We start from the raw sequence: 19,668 nt of genomic DNA on the forward strand, positions 1-19,668 counted from the left end.
ACAGGTGGTACAGTGAAGTAATGTGTATAAACAGGTGGTACATTGTAGTGATGCCCAAAACCAGGTGGTACATTGTGGTGATGTCTATAGTACGATGGTACAGTGTAGTGATGTGTATAGGCTGGTGGTACATTTTGGTGATGTATATAGTCAGGTGGTACAGTGTAGTGATGTTTATAGACAGGTGGTACATTGTAGTGATGTATATAGTCAGGTGGTACAGTGTAGTGATGTGTATAGACAGGTGGTACATTGTAGTGATTTCTATAAACAGGTTGTACAGTGTAGTGATCTCCATAAACAGGTGGTACATTGAAGTGATGTATATAGTCAGTTGGTACAGTGTAGTGGTGTGTATAGTAAGGTGGTACAGTGTAGTGATGTCTATAGGCAGGTGGTACATTGAAGTGATGTATATAGTCAGTTGGTACAGTGTAGTGATGTGTATAGTCAGCTGGTACAGTGTAGTGATGTTTATAGACAGGTGGTACATGTACATTGTAGTGATGTCCAAAAACAGGTCGTACATTGTTGTGATGTCTATAGTACGTGGTACAGTGTAGTGATTTTTTTAGGCAGGTGGTACATTGTAGTGATGTATATAGTCAGGTGGTACAGTGTAGTGATGTTTATAGACAGGTGGTATATTGTAGTGATGTATATAGTCAGGTGGTACAGTGTAGTGATGTTTATAGACAGGTGGTACATTATAGTGAAGTATATAAACAGGTGGTACATTATAGTGATGTATCTATACATGTGGTACTTTGTAGTGATGTGTATATACAAGTTGTACATTGTAGTGATGTTTATAGACATGTGGTACATTGTAGTGATGTATATATACAGGTGGTACATTGTAGTGATGTGTATAGACCGGTGATATATTGTAGTGATGTTTAGAGACAGGTGGTACATTATAGTGATGTATATAAGCAGGTGGTACATTGTAGTGATGTATATAGACATGTGGTACATTGTAGTGATGTATATAGACATGTGGTACATTGTAGTGATGTGTATATACAGGTGGTACATTGTAGTGATGTATATAGAGATGTGGTACGTTGTAGTGATGTGTATATACAGGTGGTACAGTGTAGTGATGTATATAGACATGTGGTACATTGTAGTGATGTGTATAGACCGGTGGTATATTGTAGTGATGTCTACAGTCAGTTCGCACAGTGTAGTGATGTGTATAGACAGGTGGTACATTGTTGTGAAGTCCAACAACAGGTAGTACATTGTGATGATGTCTATATTAAGGTGGTACAGTGTAGGGATGTGTATATACAGGTGATACATTGTAGTGATGCATATAGTCATGTAGTACATTGTAGTGATTTATATAGACATGTGGTACAGTGTAGTGATGTATATAAACAGGTGGTACATTGTAATGATTTATAAAGACAGGTTATATTGTAGCAATATCCTTAGACAGGTGGTACATTGTAGTGATATCTATATACAGGTTATATTGTAGCAATGTCCCTAGACAGGTGGTACATTGTAGTGATGTCTATAGACAGTTGGTACATTGTAGTGATGTCTATATATAGGTTATATTGTAGCAATATCCATAGACAGGTGGTACATTTTATTGATGTTTATAGACAGTTGGTACATTGTAGCGATGTTTATAGACCGGTGGTTCATTGTAGTGATGTCTATATACAGGTTATCTTTTAGGCATTTTCCTTAGACAGGTGATACATTGTAGTTATGTCTATAGTCAGGTGGTACAGTGTAGTGATGTGTATAGACCGGTGGTACATTGTAGTGATGCATATAGTCAGGTGTTACATTGAAGTGATGTCTATAGACAGGTTGTATATTGTAGTGATGTCTATAGTCAGGTGGTATATTGTAGTAATACGTATAGACAGGTGGCACATTGTAGTGATGGTTATAGACAGGTGGTACATTGTAACGATGTCTATAGATAGGTGGTACATTGTAGCGATGTCTATAAACAGGTTATCTTTTAAGCATTTTCCTTAGACAGGTGATACAGTGTAGTGATGTATATAGACATGTGGTAAATTGTATCGATGTCTCTAGAAAGATGATACATTGTAATAATGTCTATATGCAGGTTGTATATTGTAGTAATGCATATAGACAGGTGGTATAATGCAGTGATATCTAAAAACAGTTGGTACATTGTAATGATGTATATAGACCTGTGGTACATTGTAGTGATGTATATAGACCGGTGGTACATTGTAGTGATATCTATAGACAGTTGGTACATTGTAGTGATTTCTACTGACAGGTAGTACATTGTAGTGATGTCTATAGACAGGTGATACATTGTAGTGATGTCTATAGACCTGTGGTACATTGTAGTGATGTATATAGACCGTTGGTACATTGTAGTGATTTCTATTGACAGGTAGTACATTGTAGTGATGTCTATAGACAGGTGGTACATTGTAGTGATGTGTATAGACCGGTGGTACATTGTAGTGATATATATAGACCGGTGGTAAATTGTAATGATGTATATAGACAGGTGGTAAATTGAAGTGATGTCCAAAAACAGGTGGTACATTGTGGTGATGTCTATAGTCAGTTGGCACAGTGTAGTGATGTGTATAGACCGGTGGTTCATTGTAGTGATATCTATATACAGGTTATCTTTAAAGTATTTTCCTTAGACAGGTGATACATTGTAGTTATGTATATAGTCAGGTGGTACAGTGTAGTGATGTGTATAGACAGGTAGTACATTGTAGTGATGTCTATAGACAGGTAGTACATTGTAGTGATGTATATAGACAGGTGGTACATTGTAGTGATATCTATAAGAAGGTGGTACAGTGTAGTGATGTATATAGACAGGTGGTACATTGTAGTGATGTATATAGACAGGTGGTATATTGTAATGATGTTTATAGACAGGTGGTACATTGTAGTGATGTATATAGACATGTGGTACATTTTAGTGATTTCTGTAGACAGGTTGTACATTGTAGTGATGTATATAGACAGGTGGTACATTGTAGTGATTTCTATAGACATGTAATCCATTATAGTGGTGTCTATAGACAGGTAGTACATTGTAGTTATGTCTATATATATGTGGTATATTAAAGTGATGGTTATAGACAGGTGGTACATTGTAGTGATGTTTAGAGACAGGTGGTACATTGTAGTGATGTATATAGACAGGTAGTACATTGTAGTGATGTCTATAGACAGGTAGTACATTGTAGTTATGTCTATAGACAGTTGGTACATTGTAGTAATGTATCTGGACAGGTGATGTATTGTAGTTATGTCTATATATATGTGGTATATTAAAGTGATGGTTATAGACAGGTGGTACATTGTAGTGATGTTTAGAGACAGGTGGTATATTGTAGTGATGTCCTTAGACAGGTAGTACATTGTAGTGATGTCTATAGACAGGTAGTACATTGTAGTGATGTTTATAGACAGGTAGTACATTGTAGTGATGTATATAGACAGGTGGTACATTGTAGTGATGTTTATATATATGTGGTATATTGTAGTGATGATTATAGACAGGTGGTACATTGTAGTGATGTTTATAGACAGGTGGTACATTATAGTGATGTATATAGACAGGTGGTATATTGTAGTGATGTCCTTAGATAGGTTGTGCATTTTAGTGATGTTTTCAGATAGGTGGTTTTTGAAGGAATTTTCAAAGAGACACGTAAAGCATTGTTTGCTATGACATTACAATGAGTGTTGTGATTTTGTTTTTCGAAATCTAACAGCGAAATATTAGTGAGATTAGTTTACATATATGGAGATTTATATAGCCGAGCATGCAATAAAAACGTAGATCTCGTTCCAAACAACGTCACGTGACAGGAGGTGCGTCGCAGTCTACAACAGATAATGTGTTAATCACCGACCGCTAACGATGATTCACTTCCGGTTATACATGCTTGATTTGCATAATAACATCACCACAAAGCAACGGGGTCAATTATTTCATGTACTCATTTCCGTGTTACAAGTTTCATTACACACAGACAGGTGTTCCTTACGGGGACAAATATGTTCGTGTAAACCTTACAACCGTAGCAATAGAAATATATATCGGTGTGCCATGTCCCTGTGTATATGTCCATATACTCCATATCAACAAATTGTTTTTATTTTTGCCAGACTATGAACCCGAAAACAAGCGAGACGAACAAATTTACTATTTTCATTCCTTGTCACGTTGACGTTTCTAAATAATCTCCACTTGTCAATATAAGTTACCTGAGCTGGCAAACATTAGCGTCCAATGGCCGAGTATAATATATGGCATCTATTGAAACAATTTGAAAATATGTGATTACGTTTGAACTTAGATAAATTGGTTTGCCCACCCTCCAGATAAAAGTCCATTGAAAAACCTAATTTGTTTTAACTTTCTTTTTACCGGTAAACTTGTTTTATCAGCCAATTTGCTGACATATTTGAACAAGAAGAAATGTAAAGTCGGCGATCATGATATGCAGGAAATGTGTTGGCAGGAAGCACATATACGTTGGATTTACGAGATTTTCTGCGTGGATCTAACAAGTATTGAGCTATCAAAAGGCAATATACGCATTCCTAATTTGTCAAGCGAGAGAATAAAGAGGAAAATTTACGAGTCTTTCTTATATAAACATCAACAGATTTACGACGTTTCAATGGAAAATCTGCAAGTTGACTATGTTCAGACGAGACGAACTAAGCACATTACTTTCGTATTTAATACATTCTGCAAGATCTGAGATGGCGCAACTTGATCAATATTGTCTTGTGAATCAAGGGCACTGTACCTGGTATTACATAGGAAATATACACCATAGCCCATAATGAAGGCCATAAATATTGAATATTAATGATGCTTTTACGAGTATAACATAAACGGTCGAGATATGAACCCAGTGTTTACGGCGGTGATATAAAATCAATATATTCATGATGGCGATCTATATACCAGATAAACGTCTATCAAACCGACTCAACTTGAAACGTAATTTGAAGTGAATTTATAAAAGCTGAAGTCCGTTATCATAGGAATGCATCTATATGTGTCATATCATTGTCACCACCATTTTTGTTGTAAGAAAATATTTGAATAAAGCGTTTTCGATATACTTCAAGAACTACTTTAACGTCAAGGTGAGACGCGAAAAAGAAAATTGTATAAAAAATGGAAATTATCGCAGGGTGGACATAATCGCATTTTTTTCGTTTTGAGGAAATAAGTCCAATAAATTTCCATACGCGAATATATATTTCTACCTTGTAAAGATAATAGATATATAAAATATATAGATATCAGAATTCTTGCCAATGCGAATAATGGTAAAATGATGAAAATTTCACACGCGGGAATGTCCATTTTTGCAGTACTTTTCGAAACCCAGGTATAAGTAACAGCCTATCGAGAATCAAATGATACATAAATGTTATTTGTTATGTATAATATGACGCCAGTACAACTTTAAGATAAGATACATTGTGCATTTTTGGCTATATACAGCTCCACTCAAAGTAACACATCTATTGAGGAGAGGCGTTCCGATGTTTGGACTAAAACAATATGTATGTTTCAGTGTTAGGTGATTAACTTTTGAAACAAGCCCTCCTCTCCCATCCTTACCTCTAAAATAAAAAGAAGAAAAGAAGAAAAAAAATCACCTGTCCGACCAACCTTTTTTGTCAGCCATATCACCTGAAACACACACTTATCTCACTATATGATCATTTATATTTTCGAGAAGACTTTTAACATGTTGACTAGGTTTGTTTTCGTTTATCCCTAGAGACACTTAATAAACACGTATTCCCTCTTATATTGTTTACTATTACCTTGCATTTTCCTTAATTAAGATTTGAAAGTCTTTCATGCTGATATACCTTCCTTCTATATTTGTCGCCATTATCATGGAAAAACAACGCTTCTTTATAGGGAAGACTACATTTACTCAAACTACAAAGCAGTATTTGACAAGCCCTGCTAAACAAATACTCTTCAGAGCAAAAGGTCGTATGGGGTATAGGCTAGTCACGTAAGTTACAAATACTTAACACTTGTAAAAAGGCCAATTAAACGGTAAGGGTTTGGAGAGTATTTGACAATTAAACGGTGAGGGTTTGGAGAGTATTTGATAACATTTCACACTTTTGAATTGGAGACTAATGTTGAAACAGATGTGTCAATAAACGAATTAAAGATCTTGTTCAGAACTTCAAACACCCAAGCGTCCGACGTTAACATGCGTTAAGGTAACTGTCATTGATGTCGAAAGAAAAAGTGATCAATTTCTGACAGGACGATGTTTATTTCAGATTATGTATATTTGGTTTGATATTTATATTTTCGTGTAATTCATGTTAATCATTGATCGCAAATTCCAGTTTCAAGCAAACATTATTCATATTTAACTTATGGTTTTTACCTTGAGCGGAACGGGGATTGATGTTTCAGTGATTAAGTAAAGAAAACTGAGTTTGTGAGATGTTCGGTGTAATGAAATAGTCTAAAATAGTCTGAAATAGTGTAGTAATTCAACATTGTAAGCTAACAATTGTACATGTAGTAAGATGACGTAGGTCCTTCAGTCATATAAAAGGGTGGATTGTATGGGATAGCTACATGTATTATTAGAAAACGTCAGTCAATTAAAGAGGATAGCTACAATTATTAACTCATTCACCCCTGGAAATTCATAATGAACTATTCCAACTTTTGAATTGGAAGATATTTAAATGTGTCTTTAGGGGTGCATGAGTTAATGGAAAAAAAACAGTCAGTTAAATGAGAAAGTTACATTTATTATTGGAAAATAAAATAAAAATGAGATTATTACATTTGTTGTGGGAAAACATCAGTGAATTAAATGGGATAAAAAGTTATTTTTGTCCACCTAGTTACAGCTATTCATTCCAGTATCATCCTAGCTAGCTGAGCTGCTAAATTGTGATATGCTACTTCAACGATTTTGAATTTGACAAAAAATATAGTTTTGATCAAAAACCTGACTAGATAGAGGGAAACCCGGGTTAACGATAGCTGAAAAAGGAGTTCATCACGAATGCATTCTTTAGTTTAGTTACTTTTTCCTCAGTCCAGCATAGATTTATGAGCGTAAACATTTTCTACATGTAATGCATATATGATGGAATTCGGAGGAATAGCAAATATATTCTGGTGATTTAAAATGTAAGAAAATGACCATATGTCCTCGATGATGAACATTTATACTATGTAACATAAAACAACTCTGCACGGCGATTCAGGGCTATTATAATTAGTGCCGATTCAACATATTATCAACGTATAAAAAGGCCTTGAGCAGGCTAGTACCTCACCACCCTCTAATTGTAACTTAGTATTTCTGCAAAGATAACAAATCATGTCAGAGCGAGGAGTTAAATGAAACAACGAACTGGGAAATCGTGCGCATTTGCAGACAAGGAGAGTGCTGATATTACAGATATATCTGCTTCACGTGCCCAGCGCGAGAATTCGGGAAGACATAGACTGCAAAACCTTGAGTGGACGTCTTTGATACGAATAAGAAACTCAATAAATTGTGGCAAATCTGGCATCTGAGAGTGCGTTTCCTAATTTCTGTCTGTAGCAAATTGTTCTTTCGAAAATTTCTCAGGATCTAGGATTATAAAAATACACTGCCGATATCAGGTGCATGTTTTGAAATGTTACGTTCGTAAGTAAGAGCTTAGCCCTTGTCTGACATTGAATTATTTATTAAACAATAAAAACTCTAATAATTTTGATCTCTTGGATGTCTGATCCTAAGTTCTCAAACTAGGGGGAGATAAGTTAGTAGTTAAATGCAGGAGGGAAATTCTGCATGAAAACTGGTCTATTTATGCATTATCTGGAAGAAAAAAATAAGACAAAAAAGTATTTATTCAAGAGCGATATAATTTTTACGTTTAGGTCACCAATTTGTGTTTCAGTATGTTTTGACACTGTAGATGAAAGATTTGTAAATAATCTCAACGCTTATAGGACAATAATAAACTCAAGAATTAATGCAAGTAAAGTATAAGGTATACACAGAGGAAATGGACCAGCTATTGTCTTTGTGGAGCCATAAACATATTTCCTAATGAAATAAAGTGATAGATAATAACAACTAATTTTAAACCAGGTTCTTAAAATGCATATAAGATTTCAAAAGTTCATATTTTACACTATTAGATTTTACTTCAACTCTGCGCGTTTTGCAAAAAGTAAAACTAAGGGAAACAAAAGGTTATAAACAAACAAAAAATATTTAAAATAAACAAAAAAATAAATTTAGGTAAACATCATGTACTAATGTGACATGATCAAAAGGAAATCAATCTGAAAACCGGTGTCGAAGTTTGGTTACAATTTCTTGAATAAGAATTGAAGCTCGGGTTAGATTTATTTTTGCAGAGTACTGTGAAGGCTGTTTTCAGTTTTAGGGATCATATAGTGCATTGCAGATGTAAATATATGAGAAAGATCTTGAGCTGGTTCCAGAAACTCCTGCCAATTTCTATTATTGTTTTCAAAAAATCTCTCTAGAATAAAAATAATCTTGACAAGTATAGTGCATCTCGTGTATAAACGAAGCTCATTAGGATCGTGCATGTCTTCCTTCAACAAATTTATATTTCTGTACATGTGTCTGTGTTGTTTCTGATACATAATGTCCGGACTTTATGCAGCACGGTGAATGAAAGGAGACGAGTATAATTGATATAAATGTCAAAACATACGTGTAGTATGTCTATACACATAGAAATATTTTAAAAGTCTTGTCAACATCTGAAACACATAAAAAGTAAAAAATAATAAATTGTTTTTATAACCCGCGGTTTTAACAAAACAATTACAGTTCGGGTACAGTGTTTTATGAAAACGTGATTTAAAAAATAAAATCGTGTTCTTTTTGCAAGCCTTTCTCAATGAAGGATACGTGCTCGTACAACTCCCAGCAAACCTATACTAATACACACATCATATCCACGCACCTGTCGATAACAGGCTATACGTAACATTTACTTCACAGTTTGAAAGAGTGGACCACCGAAGCCACGTAATACGTGTAATTGGGTCTTACCCGTGTTCAACTAAAGCGGTTACATACATGTAGGTGTTGATGTAAACAGTGGGACTAACGTACAAACTCCGACGATCTGCTGAGCACCAATACCATTGCGTCTAATGAGTTCGTGCCAATAACACACGGCGATGTAATTGGTCCTGCTCAGAGTGTGTAGTACGTTTTGCCAATCATACCTCCTACTTCACCGTAGTGCCCTACTCGACCAGTCAGTGGGGAGTATATAAACCTCTCCGGCCAGTCGTAAACGTGAAGTGACCAGACAACTGACCACCCATGGACCTGCTAATTGTTCAGAAGTGTTTCGTCTTACGAGAGAGAGCAGATGTACCGGAGCTACATTCCTTAAACGATAGATAGAGGAGTTTTAACAACCTGTTGATGTGTGTGTGGAGCACGCGGATTAAGATTACCGATGTTCGTGTTACGTGCGAAGTAAAATGTTATCTATCTTTGTATTTTACTTGTCAAGCTATATCTAAACTAGGGGATCTTCGTTAAATTATGTTAAGTGCTCCTTAGAGAGCTGAAAGGATTTCCATTGTCAACGCAGTTATTTTTCGCACGTCTCGATACATAAATAATACGGTGTGTCTTCTCCACTTCGAAGGTTAAAACTTTGACCGCTTGGACAATAAAGCCTCCATGGCAAGGACCGATGGGCTGACCGTGGACAATGGTCAGAGTTAACGAGTGTACACGATGGACAATTGAAAGTTCGTCGGCATCATTACAGACTTGAAATCTGATAATTGAGTGAAAACGTATAATGGAGAGTTCATTGAGAAGCACGTAAATTGAACATAGTTCTGTGAAATTTGAGACGTCAGCTTCTCATATTTACACATTCCTACTACTTCACTGCATTTAAACGTGCAAGAAAAGATGTTTCATAGTAGCACGATGATTCTTCGATTGACATATCTAACGCTGGCTTACATCCTAGGTAAGTATAATCATAGCGTGTGCGAGTTCGTACAGTAGGTACAGTATGAGAATGAGACTATTTCTGGGATGGTCTTAAGATCGGTATCTTGATAAGAGAATACAGATGAATTTATGGATATATCGTATTTCAGGCTGTCTTTTACCAGCCTAGTTCTTACTTTCAATTATGGACACAACTACGGACAAAAGAACACAAGACAATACCATTATCAAAACAGAATTATATGTAATGTAATACGTTATAGAAGATGTGATTTAGATCTCATTTACATCAAAAAAATATCAGTTAGACGCAGAAATATCGTTTGAGTTGTGAACATGGTTCCTAATATACACGGTTTGCTAATTACTTTATTTCAAATCAACCAGTTCTCTTTTAACTTTATATATTCATAAATTAAAAGGTGTTTTACGCAGCTTACTATCAGTTTCGGCAGTAGTTTAGACAAATTGGATTTTTTACTTTTCGGCCTCTACCATCATCGTTGTGTCCAGGTAGGACGAAACTGTGTATCTAAAGATGCAATCACATGTCTATGTTTGTGTTATGTTTAATATTAATTGTAGATACATAATTGATAATTAAAAATAAGCAGCATTGTAGCATATAACAATATACGCGTTTTATTATATACCATTGTATATAGAAAACATTGAGAAGTCCTTGTGTTGGAATTAAATATAAAAAATAGAACAACCATTGTATATATATATATATATATAAGTAGGTTTTAAGATCGCTGACCGATACAACTAAGTATTCTTTTATTTAATCAAGGAAGATAAAAGTTCTAACTCGGATGAATATCCTATTTCTTAGACAGAGTGGACAGCTATACATAAAAAGTTAAATAATAAAGTACAATGGATTTATTTATTTAATTAACTTGAATTTGGTGTCTACCTGTCAATGACGACGAGAGGTAGTACTGAATCACAGTAAACAACAACAATTATTAACCCTTTCACCCCTATGTAACTTCAGTAGACTCTGCCATGCATTGATATTGATGAGTCCATTATGGTCTACAGTGGTGAAACGGTTAAGTTTCATTGTAATTCACTAACGTCTCAGACTTCGTACTCGGTTTATATTGTTTTCTCTGGTTGATATAACCAGGGACGTATTAGCCATGTACCGACCTCATGAACATGCTATAATTGTAAAATATAGCATATTTGATTATTCTAAACATGTTTGATTATTCTACACATAACCAACAATATTTTATGCAGTTATTGATTGATTTTGTATTTCTTAGGTTTAAGCGGGAAAAAAATGTTTTGTGCACGTTAGACGAAACAAAAAGTTCAAAAAAGTAAATATTATCACGGAGCAGTGTCTTTAAAGTGTGTTATGAATTCAATTATGAAACGATGTAAAACCGACATACTAAGAATCTTTCACAATGATACATACATATTCTGGTACTTATCTAAATAACCTCAAATACCGATAACTAGCGTGATGGTTTGAGAGCAATCCCGTGTTATAGTTACAGAGCTACCCACTCGACCTTATCATCTAGAAGGTTATCAACCGTCCTAACACAAAACAGACCGTGTTTACTTCCAAATAGTTAGAAAGGATTCGTTACTGAAGCATTAAATTTCAAATATCTAGCTATTTGAAACAATTAGTGTAATAAGATAAGTGATTAACACTAGAGGCTGTGTACTAGTTCTCTGTCAGTCATTTATAAGATTGGCTGTTTACTCGAGCGGACATTTCTTTATCATACATCTCGGCTGCCAAAATACTGTGATAACCCATCACGCTATTTTCAAGTTGAAATTCATATTCGTTAACTTGAAAAACACTTATCAATTAGTTTTAAAGGAGCGCTATCGGTTAAACCCCTTCAATTAAACTCCCGTATAAACGAGTTTTACTCGCTGATAAAAAGCTTACTCGGATCTGTATTTAATCTCCTGACATAAATCAGCAATTAAGATTTGAATCTATGACACTTAATTGACTTCTGTCTTTAAAATCACATTATAAGATTTCAAAATAAGCAAAGTATAGCGAATAAGATTGTATCTAACATACATACAAACTATATACACCTTTTTAAATAATTGAGCTGGAGTTTTATTATTTACGACGAATAACGGATTTGAATGGAAAATAATTCGTTTTGCAATGTGTTCTTGGCACGAAACCCACTGTTTACATACTTTATTTGTATTTCGCCTATTTTCACGAGTTCAATATTTAAGAAAATAGAAGAATGTTATCTCATCAGCATCAAACTACTATTGTCGATGATATTGATGAGTTTTGCGACAATATACATGTGTTTGAAAACACTGGCGTCTTCAAGTACTGTTCTATTTAATGAATAAAACTATTTTGTTTAATGAGAAACTCTAATTAGTATTGAATTTATTTTACCGGATTGAACATTTTTACTTGCCTCATACATTTCATTTAATTGTTATAATTACGGGTCACATAATATATCTGTTTAGATTGAATTTTAAGTGATATTACATTAATACATCCGGGTGTAAAATGTTATCTATATATCTGATTGAGTAAATGACACTTGGCAAAGGGTCATCCTTAGTTTACGTACACTTATCGTTTATTACACTCTGAAGTCTCATTATCTATCTTTCAGTTAATTGTTCGATTATTCAATAAAGGAAACCGTCCTTTGTTCAACATTAAAACTGTTTTATTCAAAAGTGCAATCCCATCTGAATTATGATAAAATCTAATGCGATACAAATTTTCATTAATCATTTTTAGATATCACATTTTATACTTTTGAATATGGGAACTATCAACTGCTTGTAATATAGTATATGTAGATAATGGGAAAAACATCTTTAACCATTAACAAACTCTGAGGACTGGCGTTTAGAATTGGTTATTCAGTCATGAAATTATTTTTCTACGTTGTAGTGCGTGCTTACCTTTTTTAAGATAAGGAACGTGATTTTATTTATTCATTATTTGATTTGATCAACACAGAGTTATATATTTTGACAGGTGATCACAACAAGTGCAAAATATTGTTGCATATATGAAAAGTTGAGGCAAAGAGCTGATTAGTATATTTGTATTTTCCGATAAGAAGATTAATGTAATACAAATAACGTTAGCGGCAATTAGGTGTGTAATTTGCCGTGTATTTCACGTTACCATGTCATTCAATCATTTTCCATTGATGTGCTACACTTCAAGGTGTGCTGTTATTGTGTCTAAACGAGTTTGCGACAGCTTTTATCAAGTAGTATATAGTAATTTGATTATTCAACTATTCAAGTACTACTTGACAATGCTCGCAAGTACAAATATTTCATTATCATCCTGATATTGAAAAACTACATATGCATAGTTTTATAAAATTTTCAAATATTTATTAAAATGTAGACGTTTAAGTATAGGTATATCGCTATATAGTTTGAATGAAAATAATTGAAAGCAAAATTGGCATTTGCCTATTAAAGCATGCAGTGGTTAAATATATAGATACAAAACTTCATTCATATATTCAGTTCATGCTAAAATGCGTGTGATAATCACATTAAGGGTTTACAACAAGTCACCCTCGGTCAGTTTTCGTGTTAACACCAGAACTATGAATGGCTCCCCTGTTCTGCCTGCGGGCAACGTTGCACTTACATTTTACTTGGTTCTATTCAACATATAGAAAGATTAACACGTGCCTTCGTTCAAATCTGAAATCGGTGTCGTAATATAACGCGAGGAGAAATCAATATATCAATCAATAACCTTTTAACGAGAATACTTCATGAGAATATTAATTAGAAATGTTCAATATCAAGAGAAAAGTAAGTGAAGTGGAATGCCTATGCTTAAAAAGAGTGACAGTTTTTGTTTTATTCACTTTTGAACTTACGTGATATATCTTTGATTCAAAGTGTCTAGCCGACATAAATTATGTTTATATTCTAGACGCTGAAACGCTATTAACATGATTCATAGAGCAAAATATCTTGAAATTCTCATCTATAAAACTCTCTCGTTGATATAATGGAGTTATTTGTAGCACGATATGGTTTATTATCACACACAACATAGTTCCGCTTGGTTTTCATCCTTACTGTGTATATAACAAACCTTTCACTGATGTTTTGTGCCGTACGAAGTGCTTCTGATTTAGTTAAGTTTAGTAATTAAACTTATATTAAGCCCTTTCCCAGCAAATTACAAGCATGTGNAGAGAGAGAGAGAGAGAGAGAGAGAGAGAGAGAGAGAGAGAGGCAAAAGTCCGCAATTATGATACATACATCATCATCATTATTAAAGTATCACAGATGATATCTGCCTCAAAAACAACAGATAGTGTAAATGAAAATGCACATCGGACCATGTGCTTGTTCTTCCTCCATGCGAACGGAACTAGTGATATTCATTTCGCTGTTCACACCTTTCTGATGTTCAAATGTTCATCACATTCCTATAAAACCTTCCTCCTGTTCGTTCCTGTGCTTTTGATTAGTTGCATCACGTCAGTACAAATGCAATTATTACTAAAGCATCCTTTGAAAAATGTTAAACACATGTCATTAAGTAAACCACGTCTGTTTTCTACTTCCCTTCAAAAATACACATCATAACATGTTTATTATGATATTTTATTATATGTACCAAATAAACTGTATATCTAATTAAACAAAAGCTTTACCTAATTAAGGATTGCCGTTTGATGTAAAATGTGATATACATTGCAGTGCAGCAGTGCAGAGCTTCGTTAATCATTTCAAACTTACAGTCGCTCATACACTTACATTATATGTAGCAGAGAAATTTTGTTTAACTTTAAAACCAATAGCTTAACTGGTATGTGGAGTAAGAGCTTTAACATCTCGGATGAAATCAAACTGAATGTCTTTGATATTGTGAAAAGATGTTTTCGTTTCATATTCAAGACGAAGACTGATGATAACGAGTCTTTAACACATGGATTTATATTGAAACCATCCCTTTCGTCGAAATATTGGTGCATTTAACTGTTAGCATCAAGTAAAGCAGAAAAGAGGCATACCTCCTCAGTTTTAGTTCTATGTGTGGGGTCTGTCTTGTTAAATTGACATCATCTGCCATTATCACATGAATACTACAACTAAGTAAGCACAGCGCGATTCAATAATAAAACATTAAACACAAAGAGAGAACATTAAAAATCAACTATTAATGTGTACGAATTATAGATAATTTTTTAATCATCACCATTTACGACACCAGATTGAGAGTCTTTCAAATGTAACTAATATTTGTTATGGCATAATCATACGAAGTTAAAACTAAAGTTGGTTCGATAAGAAAAGACTACAATAGGAACTGAGAAGACACCGAAACGAAAGGAAAAACAACATGAATAAAATTAATGATACAATTACTCTGCCAACCAGGTACTTCGAAAGGATATGCGTTTTCCAATCCACGGTGCATATAATGTGAAAATTGAAAAAAACATATTTTTTTCTTTATTTTTTTTTCTTCTGTGTTAATGTTTTCCGACATTTACTACCAATACAACCTATTTGTTTATAGATTTATCTTATAAGTAGCATATTCCTTTTGTGATGCATTATGCCTACAGTAAAGGAGCAGATAAGAAATAAATATTAAAAAATATCAAAAAATAAACAGATTTTAAGCCAAGTTACGACTACGTGTTTAGGTATAGACACATAACGTGAATAAACAGACACAAGATGAGTAACCATGCACTAAATAACATGCCATGAAAAAAAAACCTAGAAGAGAATCGTATATTCATTATAAATGGGCCTTCACGCAATTAAGTCAATTGATACGGGGGTGGCGTAAACACCCAGAGTATTCGTGAATCCTACCTATACACAACCAGCATACATGTAACTTATCACAACACGAACCTACTGGGACTATAGTGTCATTAGCAATGGGATACATCTACGTTACAGGTGTGTCCAGGTGAATATTTCAATAAAAAAAATACACGGAGACTTGTTTGAAGATGTCGGTTGAAATGCATTAAGTGCTTTTTTAATGCTCTGCTTTATCTCTTGGAGAGAAAATGATATAACATACGCTCGTTCAAGCTTTTACACACACTTTAGATATATACATATGGTTATTACACTGTATGTTGATTATCATATCAACATAAAAAAAGAAAACATTTGAGAAACAAACATTTACGTAGCATCAGTGAAATATAAGTAAATGTTCATTATCAAACCACATTATTTCGAGAAGATCCTACCCGGCCGACCCATTAGTTCGAAGATGCCTTAGTCGTTAATCGTTTTTATTAATATCTACTAATCTTAATACATTGTATGAACTAACACCTACGTGTAACCTAAACCTGTATAACACCATCTAACGTGTACTGTAGTAACATCTACTTACCTCAATGTGAACTGTTAGCCTAAACTAAACTAACACCAATTAATCTTAACATGAATGAATACAACTAGGCTGTTTTGACGTATATAATTTGCAATTAATTACCTCCCATGTTTCCTCTTTCAGTGTGTTTTTCCTTCTTTTTGGCCGAGAGCTATGGGGTCGTAATGTCTTTGATTTTGTTGGCATATCTTTGATGCTTACTGATGGTGTAATTCCTTAGCAACATTCGATCCAGATAAAGAAAAAGTTTGATTAAAAATATATATACCGGACCTTTAACGATTAATCTGTGAGTATTTAGAGAGATTTTACAAATCATACCTCGTCTTGTGTTATCATTCTTGCCCCATTGGACTAAGCATAGGCCATAGCAACATTACACATGCTCAGGTTTTACGAATGAAGATCAACCTTATAGTAAAGTAATGCTTTCGATCAACCTTTTACAGTTAAACATTTGTATGACTTCTACACAAGCGCAACACATTTCTATGGTGTAATTGATACATTTTTTTGTGACGATTATTTGCATTCAACTGATACTTGTCATAAGAAATAGTATTATACACTATATTAGTTTGCTTTAGTACTTTTTGCATGTTTGCCTTTGTTTGGTTAAAGTTTGGTTTAGTTGCGTCTTTGAATATACCTGTGTCTTTTGAATATTAATAAAAAAAATATAACAGTATTGGGGGGGAAATGTAAAAATAGCAATTCACAAAAAACAAATACATCAAACTAAGTATAGACATGTGAAAAGTTGTAAAAGATGTAAGAATATACATCATCCGCAATTAAACTGGTTGTAAAATATATATACTATCAGATTGTTAAAAACAATTCAGTGTAAATTACCCTTAATTAGTTTCACAGACTCTGTATCAAATACAATGTTTATAGTGCATCAGAAAGAGAAGAACGGTTTCTCTATAAATAACAAAAAGTCGTTTAACTTAAGACGGAATCATATGCGTTGGCTCAAAGGCGTTTGTTATCTACAAGTATTTGTATTTGGAACGAATGACGTTTTGAACCACAAATAGCTTCATTAGGACTAAAGCCAAGTATTTAGATTATATTATCATTCTTTTGATTTAGAATAAAAAAACCGGAAAATGTCTTATATTCCTTCCCCTATAAATAGATGAATGAATGAGTCTGAGAGTACACACTGATTAAATGATTTGAACTTAACGTCCTCGCCAACTCTTTAGCCTTGATGTAAGACGGAAGATTTATTTATTTTTATTAATTAATGGCGTTCAATTATCTCAATTTTTTAGAATCTATCATGATTTTAATATCTATTTTCATGGGTGAAGATAAGTCCTTCCGGTTCCCTCGGTGTATATTCACAATATTCCTTCGACGAAGCTGTGTGATGTATGAGTATTTCCTGACCTAGGAATGGTATGATGTACAATATATCAGACAAAGCTATAAATCACAATTAATAGAGTCTAAAATATGTACAGTCGCCGGTGTTTTTCAGTTTGTGTAAAGATAAACTGTTCTGAGTCCGACATGAAGTGTTTCATAATAATAAGGTACAGAGAACCTTGTACTGATTGACACTATCACCTGAAATAGAGTCGTTAGTTAAATGTAATTTGTGCAACTCTAGAAGTCAAAAACAATAGTTAATTCAATGTTAATTTCCTTTTGATGTTTATCTAGGGATATTTATTAGGTCTAGCTGAAAGAGACTAAAGGTACAAACGTAATATAATATCGTTTACAACGTTTCAGGCATTAAGGCTATTGTGGAATAATGAGGAGGATGACTGTGCAGAGAGCGAGATTAGAGCTCTATTAGCTTCATATCACAAGAAAAAATAATTCGAATTCAGAAATGTTTCCAAGTTATTCAAATCAAATATTTTAAACATTAATATTTCTTCCAAGGTTTAATAATGACCAACATCAGACATCAACACAATTGGTTTTTTTCTGACAGTTGGGTTACAAAAGGAAATTGAATTCATTTGTAATTTTACTAGCGAGGCTTAACATATAGCTGTATACGTGCCGCATTCCTTCAATTAGGGTAACTAATATACAAAAGCGTACCTGTCGGCAGTTCTTGTCATATTCCGTTCGCATCGTCACTTGTGGTCGTTATAATGTCATCTTGGACAAACAAGACGTTATACATTTCTGTCAAGACTAGTACCTAACAGTACAAATGAACTGGAACAATCGTTTCCGTTACAATGTAATTTTGAACTTGGATTGAGTTCGAATTTCCATTGTAGCAGGACCATCCTGAAGTGGTCAATACATAAATATCTTAACAACTCAAGAAAGACATGGGTGAAATAGTATGATAAAGCTATTTGTATTCCTTTGAAATGCCTACTGTGTTTTTGTATATGTGGGATTTTAAAATAAATGCCGGCATGTCTTAAACGAACATCATGGAGAATCAATGATTTTTCCTAATTTTTACGTTGAAGCTTAACACGGCTGAATCTCATCGTAAATACACAAGAAAGATACTTCTCACGAAAGACATTTAAAGGTGATGTAAGATCACATTGGTCAATCTATATTGGTATATCTATGGGGTTATCGTTTGTTGCACATCTGCAGTTATAAACGATATTTTCTGTTCTGTCTAACTTTAAAATTTATATATATCTATACATGTACCAAAAAGTATACATTGTTTCACTGTCTTATTTATATGTATATACACATTGTATAAAATAAATAGTATATCGCTTTATAATTTAAATGTATATGCAAATTGTATAAAATATTAATGTGTTTTATTGTATAAAATTAGTAGTGTGTCGCTGAAATAAATTATATGTATATATACATTGTATTCAAATATACGGTGTCTCGCTTAATAATTTATATGTATTTACATGTTATAACAATTATACAGCGAGACATAATTGAATTAATAGTTAATTACTTCCCGATCGACATATTACAATTAATTTATCACAATAAATATAGTTAGTAAATCACACGTGCATGTTTCAAGTTTTAAACTTTAATTCAAATATTAAATAAATTTGAATAAAATGAGAAAAACAAATTGAACAAACGTTAAAACCTTGTTTTATGAAATACTTTACGCACAGTACTCATACCCTCAGGAGAAGTAAACCCATCAAAGTCAGCCTGGTACCAACGTTACAGTGTACAGGTCTCTTTAGGACATATATTGTCCGGTACTGATCGTGTCAACATCGCGATGTCGACATTTATTACAGGTCGATAACCACCCAC

The 19,668-nt window shown here is 33.7% G+C and overlaps 1 protein-coding gene across 1 annotated transcript in view; it reads left to right on the forward strand.

The window, feature by feature from the left end:
- Positions 1 to 8,956: 8,956 nt before the first annotated feature.
- The window catches only part of LOC110452595 (protein APCDD1-like), a 35,307-nt gene continuing 24,595 nt past the window's right edge, over positions 8,957 to 19,668 (forward strand). Inside the window, exon 1 of the mRNA XM_021501225.1 lies at positions 8,957 to 10,044. Coding sequence (XP_021356900.1) covers positions 9,984 to 10,044 — 61 coding nt within the window. The 5' untranslated portion in view covers positions 8,957 to 9,983. The remainder of the gene's footprint in view (positions 10,045 to 19,668) is intronic.

Source organism: Mizuhopecten yessoensis, unplaced genomic scaffold (assembly GCF_002113885.1).
Source record: "Mizuhopecten yessoensis strain PY_sf001 unplaced genomic scaffold, ASM211388v2 scaffold6759, whole genome shotgun sequence".
NCBI lineage: Eukaryota > Metazoa > Mollusca > Bivalvia > Pectinida > Pectinidae > Mizuhopecten > Mizuhopecten yessoensis.